Source organism: Trichechus manatus, unplaced genomic scaffold (assembly GCF_000243295.1).
Source record: "Trichechus manatus latirostris isolate Lorelei unplaced genomic scaffold, TriManLat1.0 scaffold00111, whole genome shotgun sequence".
Classification (NCBI taxonomy): Eukaryota; Metazoa; Chordata; class Mammalia; order Sirenia; family Trichechidae; genus Trichechus; species Trichechus manatus.
This window is the reverse complement of record NW_004444047.1, coordinates 5,191,560-5,211,015: the sequence shown is the minus strand read 5'-3', so window position 1 is coordinate 5,211,015 and position 19,456 is coordinate 5,191,560. Positions and strand designations below refer to the sequence as shown.

At 39.5% G+C, this 19,456-nt stretch overlaps 1 protein-coding gene across 2 annotated transcripts in view; it reads right to left on the bottom strand.

Annotated features, from left to right (window-relative positions):
* The window catches only part of HAUS3 (HAUS augmin like complex subunit 3), a 21,204-nt gene extending 4,596 nt beyond the window's left edge, over positions 1 to 16,608 (bottom strand). The window contains exons 1-4 of one of the 2 annotated variants that reach the window (XM_004383521.3): positions 16,511 to 16,608; positions 14,153 to 15,206; positions 12,271 to 12,710; positions 8,198 to 8,426 (exon numbers count right to left, since the gene is read on the bottom strand). In XM_004383521.3, coding sequence (XP_004383578.1) covers positions 8,198 to 8,426; positions 12,271 to 12,710; positions 14,153 to 15,061 — 1,578 coding nt within the window. In that variant the 5' untranslated portion in view covers positions 15,062 to 15,206; positions 16,511 to 16,608. Of the gene's footprint in view, positions 1 to 8,197; positions 8,427 to 12,270; positions 12,711 to 14,152; positions 16,023 to 16,510 lie in introns of those variants that run through there. The other variant, XM_023737980.1, reaches the window with a different exon arrangement.
* Positions 16,609 to 19,456: the final 2,848 nt, after the last annotated feature.

Sequence of the window (19,456 nt, the reverse complement as noted above, 5' to 3'; positions counted from 1 at the left end):
TGTAACTTTGGCTATGTATATTTTCACCAAAAGAAAGGTCTTCCAAGGTCGAGAAGGGAGAGTGTTGACATGTCATGGGGTTGTTAGCCAATGTCATAAAACAATATGTGTACTGACTGTTTAATGAGAAACTATTTGTTCTGTAAACCTTTATCTAAAGTACAAAAAAAAAAAAAAAGAAAGAGCAACATTTGCCCAAAAGTAAAGATGAGAAGGCAGGTAGGGGCAGAAAATCCGGGTGAAAGGATAAGGGGAACCCAGGGTGGCAACAGGGAGACTGCTGACACATTGTAGGGAATGCAACCTATGTCGTGGAACACTTTATGTACAAAATATTCATTGGGAAATTAATTTGCTCTGTAAACTTTCACCTAAAGCACAATAAATTAAAAAAAAAAGAAACTTGTCACAAATGTCAGTACCAAAGAATAGTACTAAATATTTTTTAAAAAGTAATATTTAATATCTATTATATCTACATTTAGTGGACTCCTTTGAGAAAAATTTGATGAACCTGAATATACTGAGAAACAATCTTATCTTCAATTTCAGTTAAATACTAAAGATCTTAACGGTTGCTAAAATATTACTACTACTACAGATACTGAAAATGTTCAACTTCATTAATAACAAAATTAAATTAAAAATTGATGAAGTATTTTATACCTCACTGAGCTAGGGAAAAACATTACATGACATCCAGTGATTAGATTATAGTAAAATTACTGTATGTTAGTGATTCTAGGATACAGTTTTTCATACTTTAACATATCTGAAATTAAGAAGCATCTCTTAATCAAAAGCATCTTGTGATTGCTGTTGCTCAGGCATTTTTAAGAAATGCTTCATCACCAACATTCCTGATGTAAGTGTGGAAAACTAGTCAACAACTTTTAGGTCAAAAGTGATTTAGAAGAATTGGACACTGAATATGGAGTTTTAGGCATATCTTAACCATTTTAATTGGCTTATTTTTTTCTTTTAATACACATTCAGGAATGATATGATAAAAACCTACGTCTACATAAATATAAAAGATCTCCTCTAATACATACGAAATAAAAATTTTAAATAAGAGCACACTGTGTCAGTTTAACTGGCAGAGTTTTTTCTTTCTTAGCAATTCATAAAATGATGGTGTACCATATGCTCAACTGTGTCTAGCAGACTCCTTTTGGAGACGCCTTTGGAAAGCAATATGGCAATACCAAAGGCAAAAAAATGTGTATACCAAAAAAAACCAATAATCCAACTTCTGAGAATGTATCCAAATAAAATTATCCAGGAACAAAAACCTACATGCACTAATGAGCACATGATTTTGTTTAAGAGCAAACAAAAGAAAAAAAGAAGAATATAAAATTGTCCAACAATGGCGGATTGGTCAAAGAAATTATGCCACAGTAATTAAATCAAGAGTACTGCAACACTGAAAGTTAAGAAAACTATTTAGAAAGTAAAAATGTTTATTTTTACAATGCTACATAAAAAGGCAGAATAAAACTATGCAGTGAAAATAAAAATATAAGTATTTACACTATGCAAATACCAACCAAAAGAAAGATGGCATAGGAATATTAACAAAAGACAAAAGAATTTTAAGACAGAAAGCACTATAAGAATAGAGGGTCATCATGTAATGCTAAATGGGTCAATTCACCACAATTTAATTCACCAGGATAATTTACCGCAATTTTAAACTTGGATATAACTTATAAAATCATCTCCAAATATGTAAGAAAAAAATTGACAGAACTACAGGGGAAACTTAAGTCTACCATCATAGTGGATTTTTACACAATTCTCTCAATAATGAGCCCTGGTGGTGCAGTGGTTAAGGGTTTGGCTGCTAACCAAAAAGTCAGCAGTTTGAATCCACCAGCTACTCCTTGGAAATCCTCTGGGGCAGTGCTACTCTGTCCTATAGAGTCACCATGAGTCAGAATCAACTTGACGGCAATGGGTTTGGTTTTTGGTTTTTCTTACTAACAGATCAAGAAGACAAAATCAGTAATGTGAGATACGTAAAAAACTTGTTTGAAGGAAAGACAAGCTAGTTTTTCAGATCAATCCTCCTACTACAAAAAGATTTTAAAAGGTGAATAAAATATTTAAAAAGAGATAACAAGACATTAAACAGAACTACAAGTCCATAAAACCAGACTGGTAAGAGAGCCCAGGAGCAGCTTTTGCCCTAAGGGCATTGCCAAACACAAAAAATTAGAACCTTTGTTTTGTGATCCTTGCAGGGTGAGTGGGAGAAAAATCAGAGCCCAGGGTCCACAGAAGATGGGGAGTCAAACAGGAGATCCTCTCCAGGAAAAGCTGAGGACCCAAACAACAAATAGCAACAACCTTAAGATCAGATAGACTAGAAGCAGAAGAACCCTTAGAATTACAGGCCAGATAGGAGTCACCTGGGTTCTACAAAGATTCATAGGTTTTGAACTTGGTTTAAGGTTCATAACTGGCAGTACCCATAGGTGCCTTCTAAAACAAAAGACACAGAAAAGTTGAAAGCAAAAGAATGAGACTATTAAGTAAAATTAAACTGATGTAGTTATATTACTATCTGACAGGAAAGAAAAAGCATTTAAGAATCATTTCATAATAAGAGGTTCCCTTCACCAGAAAGAAAGCGATCTCAAATGTGCATGCCTCGCAGAAGGAGCCATGGTGGCACAGTGGTTAAGCGTTTGGCTGCCAACTGAAGGGTCGGCAGTTCAAACCCACCAACCACTCAGTGGCAGAAAGATGCGGCAGCTTACATTCCTAAGATTACAGCCTTGAAAGCCCTATGGGGCAGTTCTACTCTGTCCTATAAGGTCACTATGAGTTGAAATTGACTCAAAAGCACACAACAACAACAACATGACCCGTTAACAGTGATGAGACAATCTGGTTATTCATAGAGAAAAAAACTAAAATAAAATTGTAACTCTACCTCACACCACACAAAATAATCTCCTGGTGGACTGTTGTTGTTAGGTGACGTCGAGTTGGTTCCAACTCATAACAACCCAACACACAACAGACTGAAACACTGCCCACTCCTGCATCATCCTCACAGTCCTTACTATGTTTGAGCCCACTGTTGCAGCCACTGTGTCAGTCCCTCTTGTTGAAGGTCTTCCTCTTTTCCGGTGACCCACTACTTTACCAAGCATATGTCCTTCTCCAGGGACTGGTCCCTCCTGACAACATGTCCAAAGTACATGAGATGACTTGAAGTCTTGCCATCTTCGCTTCTAAGGAATATTCTGGCTGTACTTCTTCCAGGACAGATTTGTTCGTTTTTCTGCAGTCCATGGTATATTCAATATTCTTCACCAACAACATAATTTAAAGGCATCAATTCTTCTTCGGTCTTCCTTATTCATTGTTCACCTTTTGCATGCATATGACGCAACTGAAAATACCACAGCTTGGGTCAGGCGTACCTTAGTCCTCAAAGTGACATCTTTGCTTTTTAACATTTTAAAGAGGTTTTTTGCAGCAGACTTGCCCAATGCAATATGTCATCTGATTTCTTGACTACTGTTTCCATGGATGTTGATTGCAGATCCAAGTAAAATGAAATCCTTGACAACTTCAATCTTTTCTCCATTTATTATGATGTTGCTTACTGGTTCAGCTGCGAGGATTTCTGTTTTCTTTATACTGAGGTGTAATCCATACTGAAGACTGTGGTCTTTGATCTTCATCAAGTGCTTCAAATCCTCTGCGTTCTCAACAAGCAAGGTTGTGTCATCTCTATACCGCAGGTTGTTAATGAGTCTTCCTCCAATCCTAACATCATGTTCTTTTTCATATAGTACAGCTTCTCAGCTTATCTGCTCAGCCTACAGACTGAACAAGTATGGTGAAAGGATACAATCCTGATGCACACCTTTCCTGACTTTAAACCAGGCAGTATCCCCTTGTTCTGTTCAAATGACTGCTTCTTGGTCTATGTATAGGTGTTCATGCAGAAGCTGGTGGATTAAAGTACTAAAACTGAATAGTAAAATCTTAAGAATTAAGTAAAAGGGGCTATCATTTTAACATCAAGGCAGAAGATTTCTTAAGCAAGACACAAAAGAGGAAACCATAACGAGTGATAAATGACATATAAAAATTAAAATCTTCAAGACAAAACAAATACCCCAGTAAAAAAGGTGAAAAGGCAAGCCACAAATAGGGAGTAAATATATGTAATATATATAATTAACAAAGGATTGTCATTTGAAATATGTAACTCCTACGAATGAGATTTTTTTAAATTTAATATACTTTATTTTTAGAGAAGTTTTAGGTTTACAAAAAAATTACACAGCACAGAGCTCCCACATATGCCCTCTCCTCACTGCACATGGTGTCGTTGTTGTTAGGTGCTGTCTAGTCAGCCCCGACTCACTGCGACCCTATGCACAACAGAGGAAACACTGCCCAGTCCTGCGTCATCCTCACAATCATTGTTATGCTTGAGCCCACTATTGCAGCCACTGTGTCAATCCATCTCGTTGCCTATCTTCTTCTTTTTCTGACCCTCTACTTTACCAAGCATGATGTTCTTCTCCAGGGACTGGTCCCTCCTAATAACATGTCCAAAAATATGTGAGACAAAGTCTCACCATCCTCACTTCTAAGGAGCATTCTGGCTGTACTTCTTCCAAGACAGATCTGTTCATCCTTCTGGCAGTCCATGGGATATTCAATATTCTTCGCCAACACCACAATTCAAAGACATCATTCTTCTATGGTCTCCCTTATTCATTGTCCAGCTTTCGCATGCATACGAGGCAATTGAAAACACTATGGATAGGGTCAGGCACACCTTAGTCCTTAAAGTGACATCTTTGCTTTTTAACACTTTAAAGAGGTCTTCTGCAGCAAATTTACCCAGCGCAACGCGACATTACATTTCCTGACTGGTGCTTCCGTGGACGTTGACTGTGTATCCAAGTAAAATGAAATCATTGACGACTTCCATTTTTTCTCTGTTTATTATAATGTTGCTTATTGGTCCAGTTGTAAGGATTTTTGTTTTCTTCATGTTGAGGTGTAATCCATACTGAAGGCTGTGGTCTTTGATCTTCACAAGTAAGTGCTTCAAGTCCTCTTCACTTTCAGCAAGCAAGGCTGTGTCATCAGCATAACGCAGGTTGTTAATGAGTCTTCCTCCAATCCTGATGCCATTCTTCTTCATATAGTCCAGCTTCTCGAATTATTTGCTCAGCATATAGACTGAATAAGTATGGTGAAAGGATAAAACCCTGACACACACCTTTCCTGATTTTAAGCCACGCAGTATTGCTTTGTTCTGTTCGAATGACTATCTCTTAGTCTACGCACAGGTTCCTCATGAGTACAATTAAAGTGTTCTGGAATTCCCATTCTTCACAATGTTATCCATAATTTGTTATGATCCACACAGTCGAATGCCTTTGCATAGTCAATAAAACACAGGTACACATCTTTCTAGTATTCTATGCTTTCAGCCAAGATCCATTTGACATCAGCAATGATATCCCTCATTCCACGTCCTCTTCTGAATCCAGCTTGAATTTCTGAGAGTTTCTGTCAAAGTACTGCTGCAGCCACTTTTGAATGATCTCCAGTAAATTTTACTTGCGTGAAGTCCAGACAAATTGTGGAATGAAATCAAGGACATCATACATGAAGAAAGCAAGAAGTCATCTTAAAAAGACAGGAAAGAAAGGTCAAAATGGGTGCCAGAAGAGACTCTGAAACTTGCTCTTGAACATAGAGTAGCTAAAGCAAGCGGAAGAAATGAAGTAAAAGGGGTGAACGGAAGATTTCAAAGGGCAGCTAAAGAAGTCAAAGTAAAGTATTATGACGACATATGCAAAGACCTGGAGTCAGAAAACCAAAACGGAAGGACACGCTTGGCATTTCTCAAGCTGAAAGAACTGAAGAAAAAATTCAAGCCTCAAGTTGCAATACTGAAGGATTCTACAGGGAAAATATTAAATGACGCAGGAAGCATCAAAAGAAGATTTAAAGAATACACACAGTCACTATATGAAAAAGAACTGGTCGACGTTCAACCATTTCAGGAGGCAGTATATGATCAGGGACCAACGGTACTGAACGAAGAGATCCAAGCTACGCTGAAGGCACTGGCGAAAAACAAGGCTCCAGGAACTGACGGAATACCAACTGAGATATCTCAAACAAAAGGATGCAGTGCCAGAAGTGCTCGCTCGTCTATGTTAAAAATTTGGAAGACAGCTAACCAACTGCAAGAGATCCATATTTATGCCTATTCCCAAGAAAGGGGACCCAACCAAACACGGAAATTATCGCTGCACATAGTTTCTTAAAAGCAAAACCTAAATAATGGGCAAAGGAGATGAACAAGCAATTCTCAGAAAAACTGAGTTGCCAGCAAACAATTGAAAGGGAGTTCAGTCTCTCTAAAAAATCAGGGAAATGCAAATTACAACCTTAACGGGACGCCATTTTCCACCCACATCATTTGCAGAAATTTATACATCAGATAATGTTACTCTTGGGCGTGTATGTCGTGATATATATACGTGTTTATGTATATATATACACACACGAATATTATAAATATATTTTACTTTTGCTGTTACAGATAATACTATGAGTAGTCTTTTTACATGTCTCTTAACTGCACATTTATGAGAGCTTCTGCTATACAAATGTGCAACTATGAGACGTGCAAAAACACTATCCATCGCAGTATTATGTGTAATAGCAAAACCGAAGTAACTTAAATGTACATCAAAGCACAGATAATTAAACTGTGGGATTTCATATATACAGGTAGTCCCCGACTAAGGATGTACTGAAGTTACGACAAGCCGTGCTTATAACTTTTTTTTTTTGTGGGGGGGGTGTATCTTATCATTAGCAATATGTACTACATACAATATTGCAGCACATAATTTGCTAATGTCATCATACCTGTAAGTTTATAAGTAATGTTTCCAACCCTCAAAGACAAATAAAGATTGGATTTATAAAGATATAATAAAGGGCACTAATAATGAAAACTAAAAAAATAAATAAATAAAAATGAGGTACTCAACTTATACTGATTTATGATGGAGTTGTTGGAACAGAACCCTGTCCTAAGTTGGGGACTACTTATAATGGAATACTAACTATATCATGAAGAAAACTATGAATGAATAACAGCTGTACATGTAGCAACATGGCTGAATCTCAAAACCATAATGTTAAGAAACAAGCAAGTTGCTGAAAAATCCATACATACAACCAAACCAAAAAACCAAATCCATTGCCACTGATTCAATTCCAACTCATAGCAACCCTACAGGACAGAGCAGAACTGCCCCATAGGGTTTCCAAGGCTGTAAATTTTTACAAAAGCAGACTGCCACATCTTTCTCCCACGGAAGAGCTGGTGGGTATGAACTGCCAAAATCTACGTTAGCAACTGAGCACTTAACCATTGTGTCACCAAGGCTCCTTCATACAGTATAATACCATGTATAAAACCAAACCAAACTCATTGCCATCAAGTCGATTTCAACTCATAGCAACCCTATAGGATGGAGTAGAACTGCCCCATAGGGTTTCCAAGGAGTGGCCGGTGGATTCAAACTGCTGACCTTCTGGTTAATAGCCAAGCTCCTAACCACTGTGTCACCAGGGCTCCACTAATACCATGTATATAACGTATACAAAGTATATATAAAGTTTAAAACATATAAGACAAAATATACAGCCTATGGTTTTATGTGTGCAATAAAGCTATAAATAAAACAAGAAAATGGTAAACAAAATTAAGCATAGTTGTTACTCTTCAAAGAAGAGAAAGGAATGCTGTTGAGAGGAGTATGCTATCAATAAATGTACAAAGAGGATTCTAAATACAAGGGCAATCTTCTATTTGTTAAGATGGATGAAAAAATACATGGGTGGTTTTATTTTTTTTTTTAATACTTAGCATAAACATTACATATCCTTTTGTGTGTCTGAAATATTTTATAACTGTTTTAAATTCTGGGTACACTGATCAAAGCTGTCGGAAAAATGTATTTATAAGTGAACAAAAACTAGAAGGAAATAAGCAAAACATAAATTTGATATTAAGGAAATGGTATGCGAAGTAGTATTTTCCTCGTGTTAACATTTCTTTCAATATCTTTTATGATGAACATTATTTTTTAAAGCATTTATTAGAATGGCAAGCACTCACCTGATCAGTAAGCAAAAGCTGATTTCCTCCTTGATACAAAGCATCACAAAGCATGTCCACATCATTATTCAGTCTGGACATAAAGGAAGAACGTTCTTGAGCAGATACAGCCAACTGATCACGTAATAAAGAAATATCCTGGTTCAATTTCTCAGCTGCTTCCTCCAGGCTTCCATGGGTTCTAAACAGTTCTTTTTTCTTATTCTCTCCTTCTAAAAGTTGGTAAAGTCTAAAATGTAAAAATAAAAATTACTGAAAAATATTCCTAAATCAGTAGTTTTCAAAATTATAATCCACTGTATTGGGAAATACTTCGGAGTAGCTAAGTAACAACTTTCAAAAATTAATTTGTTACTCAATCAAGCAACTGAAACTACTCCAACTATACTATTCCAGTACAGAAATATATATTCTAACTACTGCATCTGAATCACCAGTTCCCTCATCTCTCAAGTTTTAGGACACAAAATTCTTCTTGCCTTTAACTGCCACAAATTTACTTAAAACAAAGTGTGTCACAGAGATACCTCATAAGAAAACACTTCTTCCACAGAATACAACTATCATGTAGTAGAAACAGTAATGAACTTGAAAAAGAAGACCTAGGTCTGAGTTCTGGTTCTGCTATGTGTGACCTAGTGCAAATCAATCTCTGAGATTTAATTTCCTCATCTTAATACCTACTTATCTTATAGGATTATGGTGGGATTAAAACAAAAAAGTGAAATGAAAATATAAAAATTATAAAATGTAAAAAAAGTAAACAATAAAGAGCTACATAAATAGTAACAATAAACGTTTGCTAAGCCAGACATCTTGTAAGTATCTGGTTAACAAATGAAAATCTCCATGAGCCACGAGGGCACTTTACAATCTCAACATTAACAGCAGAAAAATCCCTCATCCTATAGGGCAAATGGAAAAATGTGAGGCAGCACCTCTCACATGTATCTGACAATTTTTCAATCTTTTTCTTTTAACAATTTGCAATAGACTTCATGAAACTGGTCCAAGCCTGAAGCCACCAATCATGGTCCAGTGGGATGTGACTACACAATTCCAGGAGGCACCATTCATATAGTTCATAATACCAATCACGAAACAGGGACTACGCACGTGGACCTTGCCAGATGGAATACACAGGAATCAAATCAACTACATCTATGGAAACAGACGATGGAAAAGCTCAATTAACATCAGCGAGAACAAGGCCAGGGGCCAACTGTGGAACAGCCCATCAATTGCTCACACACAAAGTTCAAGCTGAAGAAAATTAGAACAAGTCCACAAGAGCCAAAGTACGACCTTAAGTATATTCCACTTGAATTCAGAAATCATCTCAAGAACAGATTTGATGCACTGAACACTAATGACGGAAGACCAGACAAGTTGTGGAATGACATCAAGGATATCATACATAAAGAAATCAAGAGGTCATTAAAAAGACAGAAAAGAAAAGAACAAAATGGATGTCAAAAGAGACTCTGGAACTTGCTATTGAACATAGAGTAGCTAAACGAAAGGAAGAAATGATGAAGTCAAAGAGTTGAACAGAAGATTTCAAAGTGTAGCTCGAGAAGATAAAGTAAAGTATAATGAGATGTGCAAAGACCTGGAGATAGAAAACTAAAAGAGAAGAACACACTCAGCATTTCCAAAACTGAAAGAACTGAAGAGAAAATTCAAGCCTCAAGCTGCAATATTCAAGGATTCTACAGACAAAATAGTAAACGATGCAGGAAGCATCAAAAGAAGATGAAAGGAATACACAGTCACTGTACCAAAAAGAACTGGTCGACGCTCAACCATTTCAGGAGGTAGCATATGATCAAGAATCGATGATAGTGAAGGAAGAGGTCCAAGCTGCACAGAAGGCACTGGCAAAAAACAAGGCTCCAGGAATTTACAGAATCAACTGACATGTTTCAATGGATGCGCCGCTGGAAGTGCTCACTCATCTATGCCAAGAAATCTAGAAGATGCCTACCTAGCAAACCAACTGGAAGAGATCCATATTTGTACCCATTTCAAAAAAAAGGAGATCCAACAAAACGTGGAAATTATCAAACAATATCATTAATATCACATACAAGGAAAATTTTGCTGAACATCATTCAAAAGCAGTTACAGCAGTGTATTGATAGGGAACTACCAGAAATTCAAGCGGGATTCAGAAGAGGACGTGGAACAAGGGATATCATTGCTGACGTCAGATGGATCTTGACCATGCAAAGGCATTCAACTGCGTGGATCATAACAAATTACGGATAACACTGCGAAGAATGGGAATTCCAGAACACTGAACTGTGCTCATGAGGAACCTGTGCATAGACCAAGAGACAGTCGTTCGAACAGAACAAGTGGATACTGCATGGCTTAAAGTCAGGAAAGGTGTGTGTCAGGGCTGTATCCTTTCATCACACTTATTCAATCTGTTGTTGAGCAAATAATCTGAGAAGCTGGACTATATGAAGAAGAACACAGCATCATGACTGGAGGAAGACTCATTTAACAACCTGAGATATGCAGATGACACAACCTTGCCTGCTAAAAGTGAAGAAGACTTGAAGTACTTACTGATGAAGATCAAAGACTACAGCCTTCAGTATGCATTATATCTCAACACAAAGAAAACAAAAATCCTCACAACTGGACCAATAAGTAACATCATGGTAAATGGAGAAAAGACTGAAGGTGTCAAGGATTTCATTTTACTTGGATATACAATCAATGCCCATGGAAGAAGCAGTTAAGAAATCAAACGACGTACTGCATTGAGCAAATCTGCTGCAGAAGACCTCCTTAACGGGTTGAAAAGCAAGGATGTCACCTTGAAGACTAAGGTATGCCTGACCCAATCCATGGTGTTTTCAATCACCTCATATGCCTGTGAAAGCTGAACAATGAAGAAGGAAGACCAAAGAAGAATTTACGCCTTTCAATTATGGTGTTTGCAAAGAATATTGAATACACCACGGACTGCCAGAAGAACAAACAAATCTGTCTTGGAAGAAGTACAACCAGAATGCTCATTAGAAGCAAGGATGGTAAGACTTCGTCTCACGTACTATGGACATGTTATCAGGAGGGACCAGTCCCTTGAGAAGACATCAGTGAGATGGACTGACACAGTGACTGCAACCAAGGGCTCAAACATAGCAAAAACTGAGAGGATGGCTCAGGACCGGGCAGTGTTTCATTCTGTTGTACACAGGGTCACTGTGAGTTGGAATCAACTTGACAGCACCTAACAACAAAGGTACCAATGGCACTCCCTGAAATTGTATAATAAGGCAGACCTATCCAAGCCCCTCATTTTATTAATAAGGAAATAAAAGAGTTAAATGATTCTACCCTAGGTTCTAGAGAAAAATCAGGAGTAGGATTCAGATTTTTGAGGCCTTAGACCACTTGACTACTTGTACTTTCATTCTGTTGTACATAGGGTCGCTATGAGTCAGAATGGACTAGATGGCACCTAACCACCACCTACTTTAGCCCTCCAATCTCAGTATCCCCGTGCCATCAATTGCTTAGATTTCCAGAAAAGGGCTGGGAGTTAGCATTCACTCTGATTCACCTGACTACACACAGAAATGAAGTACCTCTCTACTGCCACCTTGTCCAAATGCAGTCAATCTCCTGCTCAGCAATATCTACTATACCAAACTGTAGTCAAACTTCCCACTGCAGTTAAACTTCCTGCCGCAGATCTAAAATAAGCATCTCAGTAATGGTGCCTAAAGGGGACACAGAGTCACCATGAGTCGAAACCGACTCAAAGGTAACTGGTTTTTTTGTTTTTTTTTTAAGGGGAATAACACCTCATATACACCTACTCCTCCAACCAAGAGGTCTCAGTTCTGAAGTAGCTACTTCCAGATCAAACATGAATGGAAAAGGCAGCAAAGCTTAAAAAGAGGCATATAAAAGTGGAGAAAGAGAATATAAAGGGCAAAAAAGGAGTGCAAAGAATTTTTTAAACTTCCACAATTTTAGTTCAAACTTTCTCTAGCATTTTACAAAAAAACAGAAGAAAATATGAAGAGTACTTATGAAATGATAAAGTATACCTATGAGTAGAATAATCCTTGGTATCGATAGTATTCCTTGCATTTATCTGCTGAGATACTGATGGATCTGTTAGTATTTCTAATCGCCGCTGTAGCATCATACTACTTTGACTAAGTTCTTGAACCACATTTTCAAGTTGACGATATATGTCCCGATGCTTTCTCAATTCAATTTCATATGATAAATGTAGAAGTTCAAATGATGCCTTTTGTTTTATCAACTGATTTAAAACTAACTCTTGCCTTGCCGTATAATAGTCTTGTTTAGCAATCTGCAGATCAAAATCCCCCTTTACAACTGGCATATTCAATAACTGGGCATTCTCTTTTACAATAGCAGGCAAACTTTTGTTTTTCACATGGGTGATTTGTTCTTCAAGTTTCAGAATCTCACTGCTCAAGCTTGAAATTTTAAGGTCCAAATTTTCTTTGCCAACAGCCTAAACAAAGAAAAGCAATTACATTTCAAACTGCAGGTATAAACTTGAAATAGTTTTAAAATTATTTTCACTGTCCATTTTAGGTGATTAGATAGTACGCTCAATGAATAAAAACTAATATTAGTATCAGCCAAAATATTAGAAAGTGAGCTGTACTGTTAAGTATATTTTCAAGTCAAATTACAATTTAAACAGGAAAAATGTGGACTGAGTCAAGAACGAGGCCAGTGTGAACTACTAAATTTTAATGCTACTATTACCATATATGGAAACCCTGGTGGCTTAGTGGTTAAGAGCTACAGCTGCTTACCAAAAGGTCAGCACTTCGAATCCACCAGGCACTCCTTGGAAACCCTATGGGGGCAGTTCTACTCTGTCCTACAGGGTCACTATGAGTCAGAATCAACTCGATGGCAATGGGTTTGTTTTTTTTTTTTTAATTCCCATATATAAGGTCCTTGGGTGGTGCAAATGGTTTGCACTTGACTACCAACCTAAAGATTGGCGGTTCAGATCCTCCCAGCAGACAATGGAAGAAAGTCCTGGTAATCTGCTTCCATAAAAATTACAGGCAAGAAAACTCTATGGAGTTCTATTCTGTAACACATGGAGTCACCATGAGTCAGAGGCGACTTTTTGACAGTGGGTCTGGTTTTTTTGACTACCATACATATACAGTAATGGCTAACAAAATAGGGACCTTGTCATGCTTGTTTTACTTAATAAAAATCATATTAGCACACTACTCACTGAATGCAAATGTATGTTGGTTAAGGGTTTCTTAAAGTTAAAATAAAAATTAGCCCAGCAGTTATTCTTTTAGTCAGCTGATTTCAGTACTTCAACAGAATTACAGGACTTCTTATATTATTCCAAAGGTCATGTCAGTTACAGTAAGTAACTTGGTGCTGGTGTTCAGTTTCAGAAAAGTTATATTAGTACTCAACTATCTAAAAGTTACATAACCGAGAAAGCAAGCTTTCAAGAATGGAGATAGCTATCTGCAATACATCTGTACGTTCTCAGCAAGGAATCAGGGTTTCAGTCCACTGAACTTAGACCTCTGGCTTCATCAGCACAATGTTCTGGTCAGAGCAAACAAGCAGAATACCCACAAAAAGGCTCTTTACTCATGTATCATTAAAAAAGTAAATTTCAGTTCAATCTGCATCTTAACATAAATTTCAAATTCAGAGTATAAATTACTTTTGTTAAAATTAACTAGGTTGTCAGTGGTTCAGGTTATAATTACTATTTCTGTCCTCCATTAATTTTAGGATCTATTTGTATGAAACACGGACACATATCACAGCTAAGCACTGAACAAAGAGACAATAATAAAATACCCTCTTCTCAAATATACAGACTTCAACAGCAATATTATATACCCTCCATTCCTAACAACAATTACAGTATGAATCAGTCTCATTTCTTATGCTTACCTTGCTGGTTAGGCTATGAAGATTCTCCTCTGCCCACTTTATACTTGACTTCATGTTCAAATTACTTGCTTTCAAGTGAATTAACTGATGTTGAGCACAAATGTAAGCCAGCTGCAGCCTAGCCATCTCTAGTCGTCTCTCCTCAAGGATTTCTTGATTATCACAAATAGAGGGTGTCTGTATATCTAACAGTTGAAAATTTTCTTCATTTGAACTTTCAACTACCTCATGTATACCCTGAAAGAACTGTTTTTTGGTATATAAGGTTAATGCTGCTGTGCTTTGCTCTTCCTGGCTTAGGTATTTTTCCAAGGAAAATTGAGATAAAAACACCATTGGATTTGTCCCTTGTCCTAAATTAGAAGGTCTGTAGAACAGCATCAATTTTGCAACTTCATCTGTAAGAGCATGAAGCTCATTACTGATTTTAGTATTCACAACATTTAGAATTCCTTGACTCTGCTTCAGCTTTTTAGTGGCCTCTTCTCCTTTAGCATTTAATCTCAGAGATTTGTGGCTAATTACTGAAGCCATCAACTGGCATTTATTACGTCGTTGGATTTTTAGGTTCTTTAATTTCTGCAGAATTTGAACCTCCTCCTCCAATCTCTCTAGCTCTTTGTCATCCACGCTTTGGGTCTTCAAATCAGAAGTTTCACAGGTTTTAAGAACTTCATCTAATGCTGCTTCTTCTAGGATGGGCTTGCCTGATTTTTGAAGAATGCTAAAAGCTTGCAATTCTTTTTCAGACAATACATTCTGTTCATTCACATTCCCACAAAACCACTTAAAAAATGATTCATCTTCGGCAGTTTCAAACAACCAGTCAAAATCTTCTCCATTCAGCATACCAGCCTTGGGATAACCAATTTTTTTTAATGTTTCCACAAACTCATTTCCACAACTCATGGTTTAACTATCCAAATTTTTAATAACTGATACGGGTTTATGGTGTTGATTTTTTAAAAATAAATCCAAATACAAACAAAATTAATTTTATGTTAAGTCCATAGAGAAGGGAAAAATATATTTTTAGAATTTTTAATGCTTTTTCCTAGGGGGGAAAAAAACAAGTATTAGACAACAAATAAGGTGACTGTATTTTTAAAAGGAAGATGTAAATGATTGTCACATGGTATTTGGGAACCATCTAACTGAAATGTCTGATGATGACAAATTAGGGTATTACTTAGTACTCTACAACAGTAATGAAACCTAACGAAGCAAAAAAATCTTAATTTTTTCCAAAGATAAACTGCTCTAAAATACATTACGTTTTACAAAAAAGCTCTGTTTTTGGTAAACAAATCCAAGCCATCATGTGGCCAAGCAGCCTCTTTTCCCTGCCCTGCCAAAGTAAGAAAATAGAACTAAATATGGTAATTTCTTTCTTTCTTTTTTTCTTTTTTTTGAGGAAAAGAGAGTCAACTAAATATTTACCTCAATGACTCAATTAGCACCCGCCACGCACACAAAAATCGATCTCAAGATACAATCAACCTAGTACAGAGAAAATCAGGTTTAAGATTTAAACACTACCGTCAACGTGAGAGGAAACCCTGGTGGTGCAGTGGTTAAGAGCTACGGCTGCTAACCAAAAAGTTGGCAGTTCGTAATCCACCAGGCGCTTCTTGGAAACTCGATGGGGCAGTTCTACCCAGTCCTATTGGGTCGCTATGACTCGGGAGTCGACTCGACGGCAACACATTTCAACGTGAGCAGTGTCAAGGAAAGATGGAAGCAGTCATTAAGTAAAAGTTTCTCAAGCATTTGCTATTTTCAATAAACTCAGTACTGAATAATCCACGAAGACTTAACTAAGTCAACATTAGCGATGGTGACAAGCCCTGCAGATCGATGACGATGAAGACATGATACACTTAACACCCTTTAGATAAAATTTTTTGTGTGTGTGCAATTCACTTAAGCACGTATGCACATTAATAAAATACACATTCACACACACACGCACACCGAATCGGCGTTAAAAACAAACCGCACAAACCCCCGACGGTGACTGGCTCTGCCGGGCTCGCGACGCCGCCCGTCCGTCTGCCCCGGCCTCGCCTCATCGCCGGCGCAGGCCCAGCTCCCTCGCAGCGCTCCGGCGCTCCCCGCGCGGGGACTCCGCCTCGCGGCGTCCCTGGACCTGCGACACTCGTCGCCCACAGCCCCCTCCCCGGCTCCTTGCCCCTGAGGACAGCAACTGAGGCGCGCGGGCCGCTACTAGCGCACCTGAAAGGAGCCACCAGGGACGCAGGGAAAGACAGGCGACAGCAGGTGACGGCGGGGGATCGCCGCCACTCCTACCTCCCCACACCCCGCGATGTCCAGAGCTCCCGCGCTGCCGCCGCTCACCTCAGAAAGCTCCCGCGCGCGCCCTCACAGTATGCCACAGCCACCGCCCTCCGCGCCGAGCGCGCCTCGCACTGCCTCACGGGAGCACCGCGTGGGAACGCGCCTTCAGGAACCCCGCGCACGCGCAAGAGGGACGAGACAGAGTTGCAGAGTGATTCTCCGCGCAGGCGTAGTGTCAGAAGAGGCGGGGCCCGCAAGGGCGGGCTTAAGGGCGGGGCTGAGCAGCCGCTCCGCCCCAGGTCCCCCGTCCCCTTTCAAATGAAGATAGCGAGCTGATTGGGTCCCTCGCTGGCCCAGCATGCACCCTGGCGCAGGGTGGAGAGCGGTCCAGGCGCCGTTGTGGAGGTTAAGAGTGAGGTAGTAGGAAGGAGTACAAGAGATTGGTTCTGCTCCTGCACCCCGTATTTTCAGGCACCTCCTATGCATGCAAAAGCTGAATAATGAATAAGGAAGACTGAAGAATTAATGACTTTGAGTTATGGTGTTGGCACAAAAAAAAATTGAATATACCATGAACTGCCAGAAGAATGAACAAATCTGTCTTGGAAGAAGTAGAGCCAAAATGCTCCTCAGAAGCGAGGATGGTGAGACGTTATCAGGAGGGACCAATCCCTAGAGAAGGACATCATGGTTGGTAAAGTACAGGGTCAGCAAAAAAGAGGAAGACCCTTGATAAGATGGAAGGACACAATGGCTACAACGGTGGGCTCAAACATAGCTACGATCGTGAGGATGGCACAGGACCAGGCAGGGTTTCGTTCTGTTGTACAGAGGGTCACTATGGGTGGGAATGGACTGCAAGTAACAACCTCGCAGATGTGTGCCCTGTCCCCCAAGCTGGGCTCTCTGTGTTCTTCCAACGCCATCTGACAGCCTCCTACCCTCAATCCAATGTTCATTTCTATTTACAGTTCTGCCTTCCACAGAACCCCAAATCGTAGTCCTCTAGTGATACTTTTTTAGGGGAAAGAAAAAAAGTCACAGTTAGTAGTTAGGAGCAGGCCTGGAGCCACGGTCTGGCCCAAGCCTCAGCTGTATCACCCAACAGCTGTGTGACCTGTGCAAATCTCTGCGGTGACCTCTGTGTTTCTGTCTGTTAAATGGTGCTAATAATAGTGCTTCCTTCTACTTCTGGGAAATCAGCCATTGAAGACCCTGTGGAGCACAGCTGTCCTCTGACATACATGAGTCCCAATGGGCTAGAATGGACTACTGGTATTAGAATTGTCATGACAGTAAATGAGCTCATGTATCTAAAGCAGTCTGAGGAGTGCCTATGTCTCAGTTTGCTGGTGCTACCCTAACAGAAATATCACAAGTGGGTGGCTTTAAAGAACAGAAGTTTATTTTATTACAGTTATAGAGGCTAAAAGTGCAAATTAGGGTCTCAGCTGTGTCAATTCTTTCTGTGGGGCTCTCTCCTAGTTTCTGGTATCTGCTGGCAATCCTAAGTGCTTCTTTGCTTGTAGACAGTCCTCACATGGCATCTGTCTTCCCCCTGTGTGTGTCTGTGTCTGTTCTGCTCTTCGTAAGACACATATGGTGAAATGAGTTCCTTTGTGTGGCATTTTGCCTTGGTTCTTTAGAAAAACACTTTGAGAGATTTCTCCCCTAAGCCCTGAGGAGTTACCTTTGCCCTAGTTTACTACCATATAGGGTTGGGTACTTTTGTCCAGGCTGATTAACATTTCCTGGGCAAGCTAGAAACAACCTTATGTTTGATCATTTTTGTCTGGCCCTGGCTGCAGCCTGCCCTATGATTGGTATGCGCCTTGCAGGGATTGGTCAATGGACCATGCAAATGAAGTGACTATAGACTATGCAAATGAAGAGACTATAGCCTCCTATGGAAATAAAGTGTCTGTGGCCTACCAAGAGGGTATTGGTCAGTTTGTGGCCCTGGTGGGAGGGCCATGCCTTGAAATTGACAAAGATTGTAGATCTAAGCAGCCAACCCCACAGAGGTTTTTTAGACAGAAAGAACAAAACAAGCAGAAGAAAAGGCAAGAGAGAAGAAGAACAGAGAGAGGAGGCGAGGAACCTCCTAAAAGAGCTGTAACATGGGTCAAGGGCTAGAAGACTGAAGACAGTAAGAGGCCCAGAAGGAGTCTGGTGGCAGAGCCAGTGGCAACAGACAGCAGGGCCAAGAGAAGTCTGTCCTGAGGGGGCTGAGAGGGGGCCTGCACAGCTGGGAGGGGACATGCCCAACAGAGAGAAGGGCCTGCTTGCTTGCACAGCCAAGAGGAGCTGAGAGAGCTGTCCTGAGGGATGTGCTCTCTACTTTAGGGGAGCCTTCCAGACTGCCTACCTGCTTCCTGATCCTGAGTTGTACCCTGTTACTTCCTTAATAAACCACTTCACTGTAAGTATGGTCTGTGAGTTCTGTGTGACCATTGCAATGAATTATTGAACTCAGCAGAGAAGTAGAGAGTGCTGTGGGGGGGATGGCTGTCGTTAGAATTGGTAAAAAGGTTGGAGAGTGAAGGTGTGTCTGACCTCCACCTCATAGGAATCAGCCTCGGGCTGATGCTGATTCTCATTATCCCTCTTGAAGTTAGACAGGTTCTGATGCTACTACTACCATTTTACAACACCTCTTAGAAGTGACTGAAGTTGTCAAGGATTTCATTTTACTTTTATCCACAATCAACACCCATGGAAGCAGCTGTCAAGAAATCAAAAGATGCATCGCATTGGGCAAATCTGCTGCAAAAGACCTCTTTCAAGTGTTGAAAAGCAAGGAAGTCACCTTGAAGACTAAGGTGCGCCTGACCCAAGCCATGGTATTTTCAGTCTCCTCGTATGCATGCGAAAGCTCGGCGATGAATAAGGAACACCAAAGAAGAATTGATGCCTTCGAATTGTGGTGTTGGTAGAGAATATTGTGTATCCCACGGACTGCTAAAAGAATGAACAAATCTGTCTTGGAAGAAGTACAACCAGAAT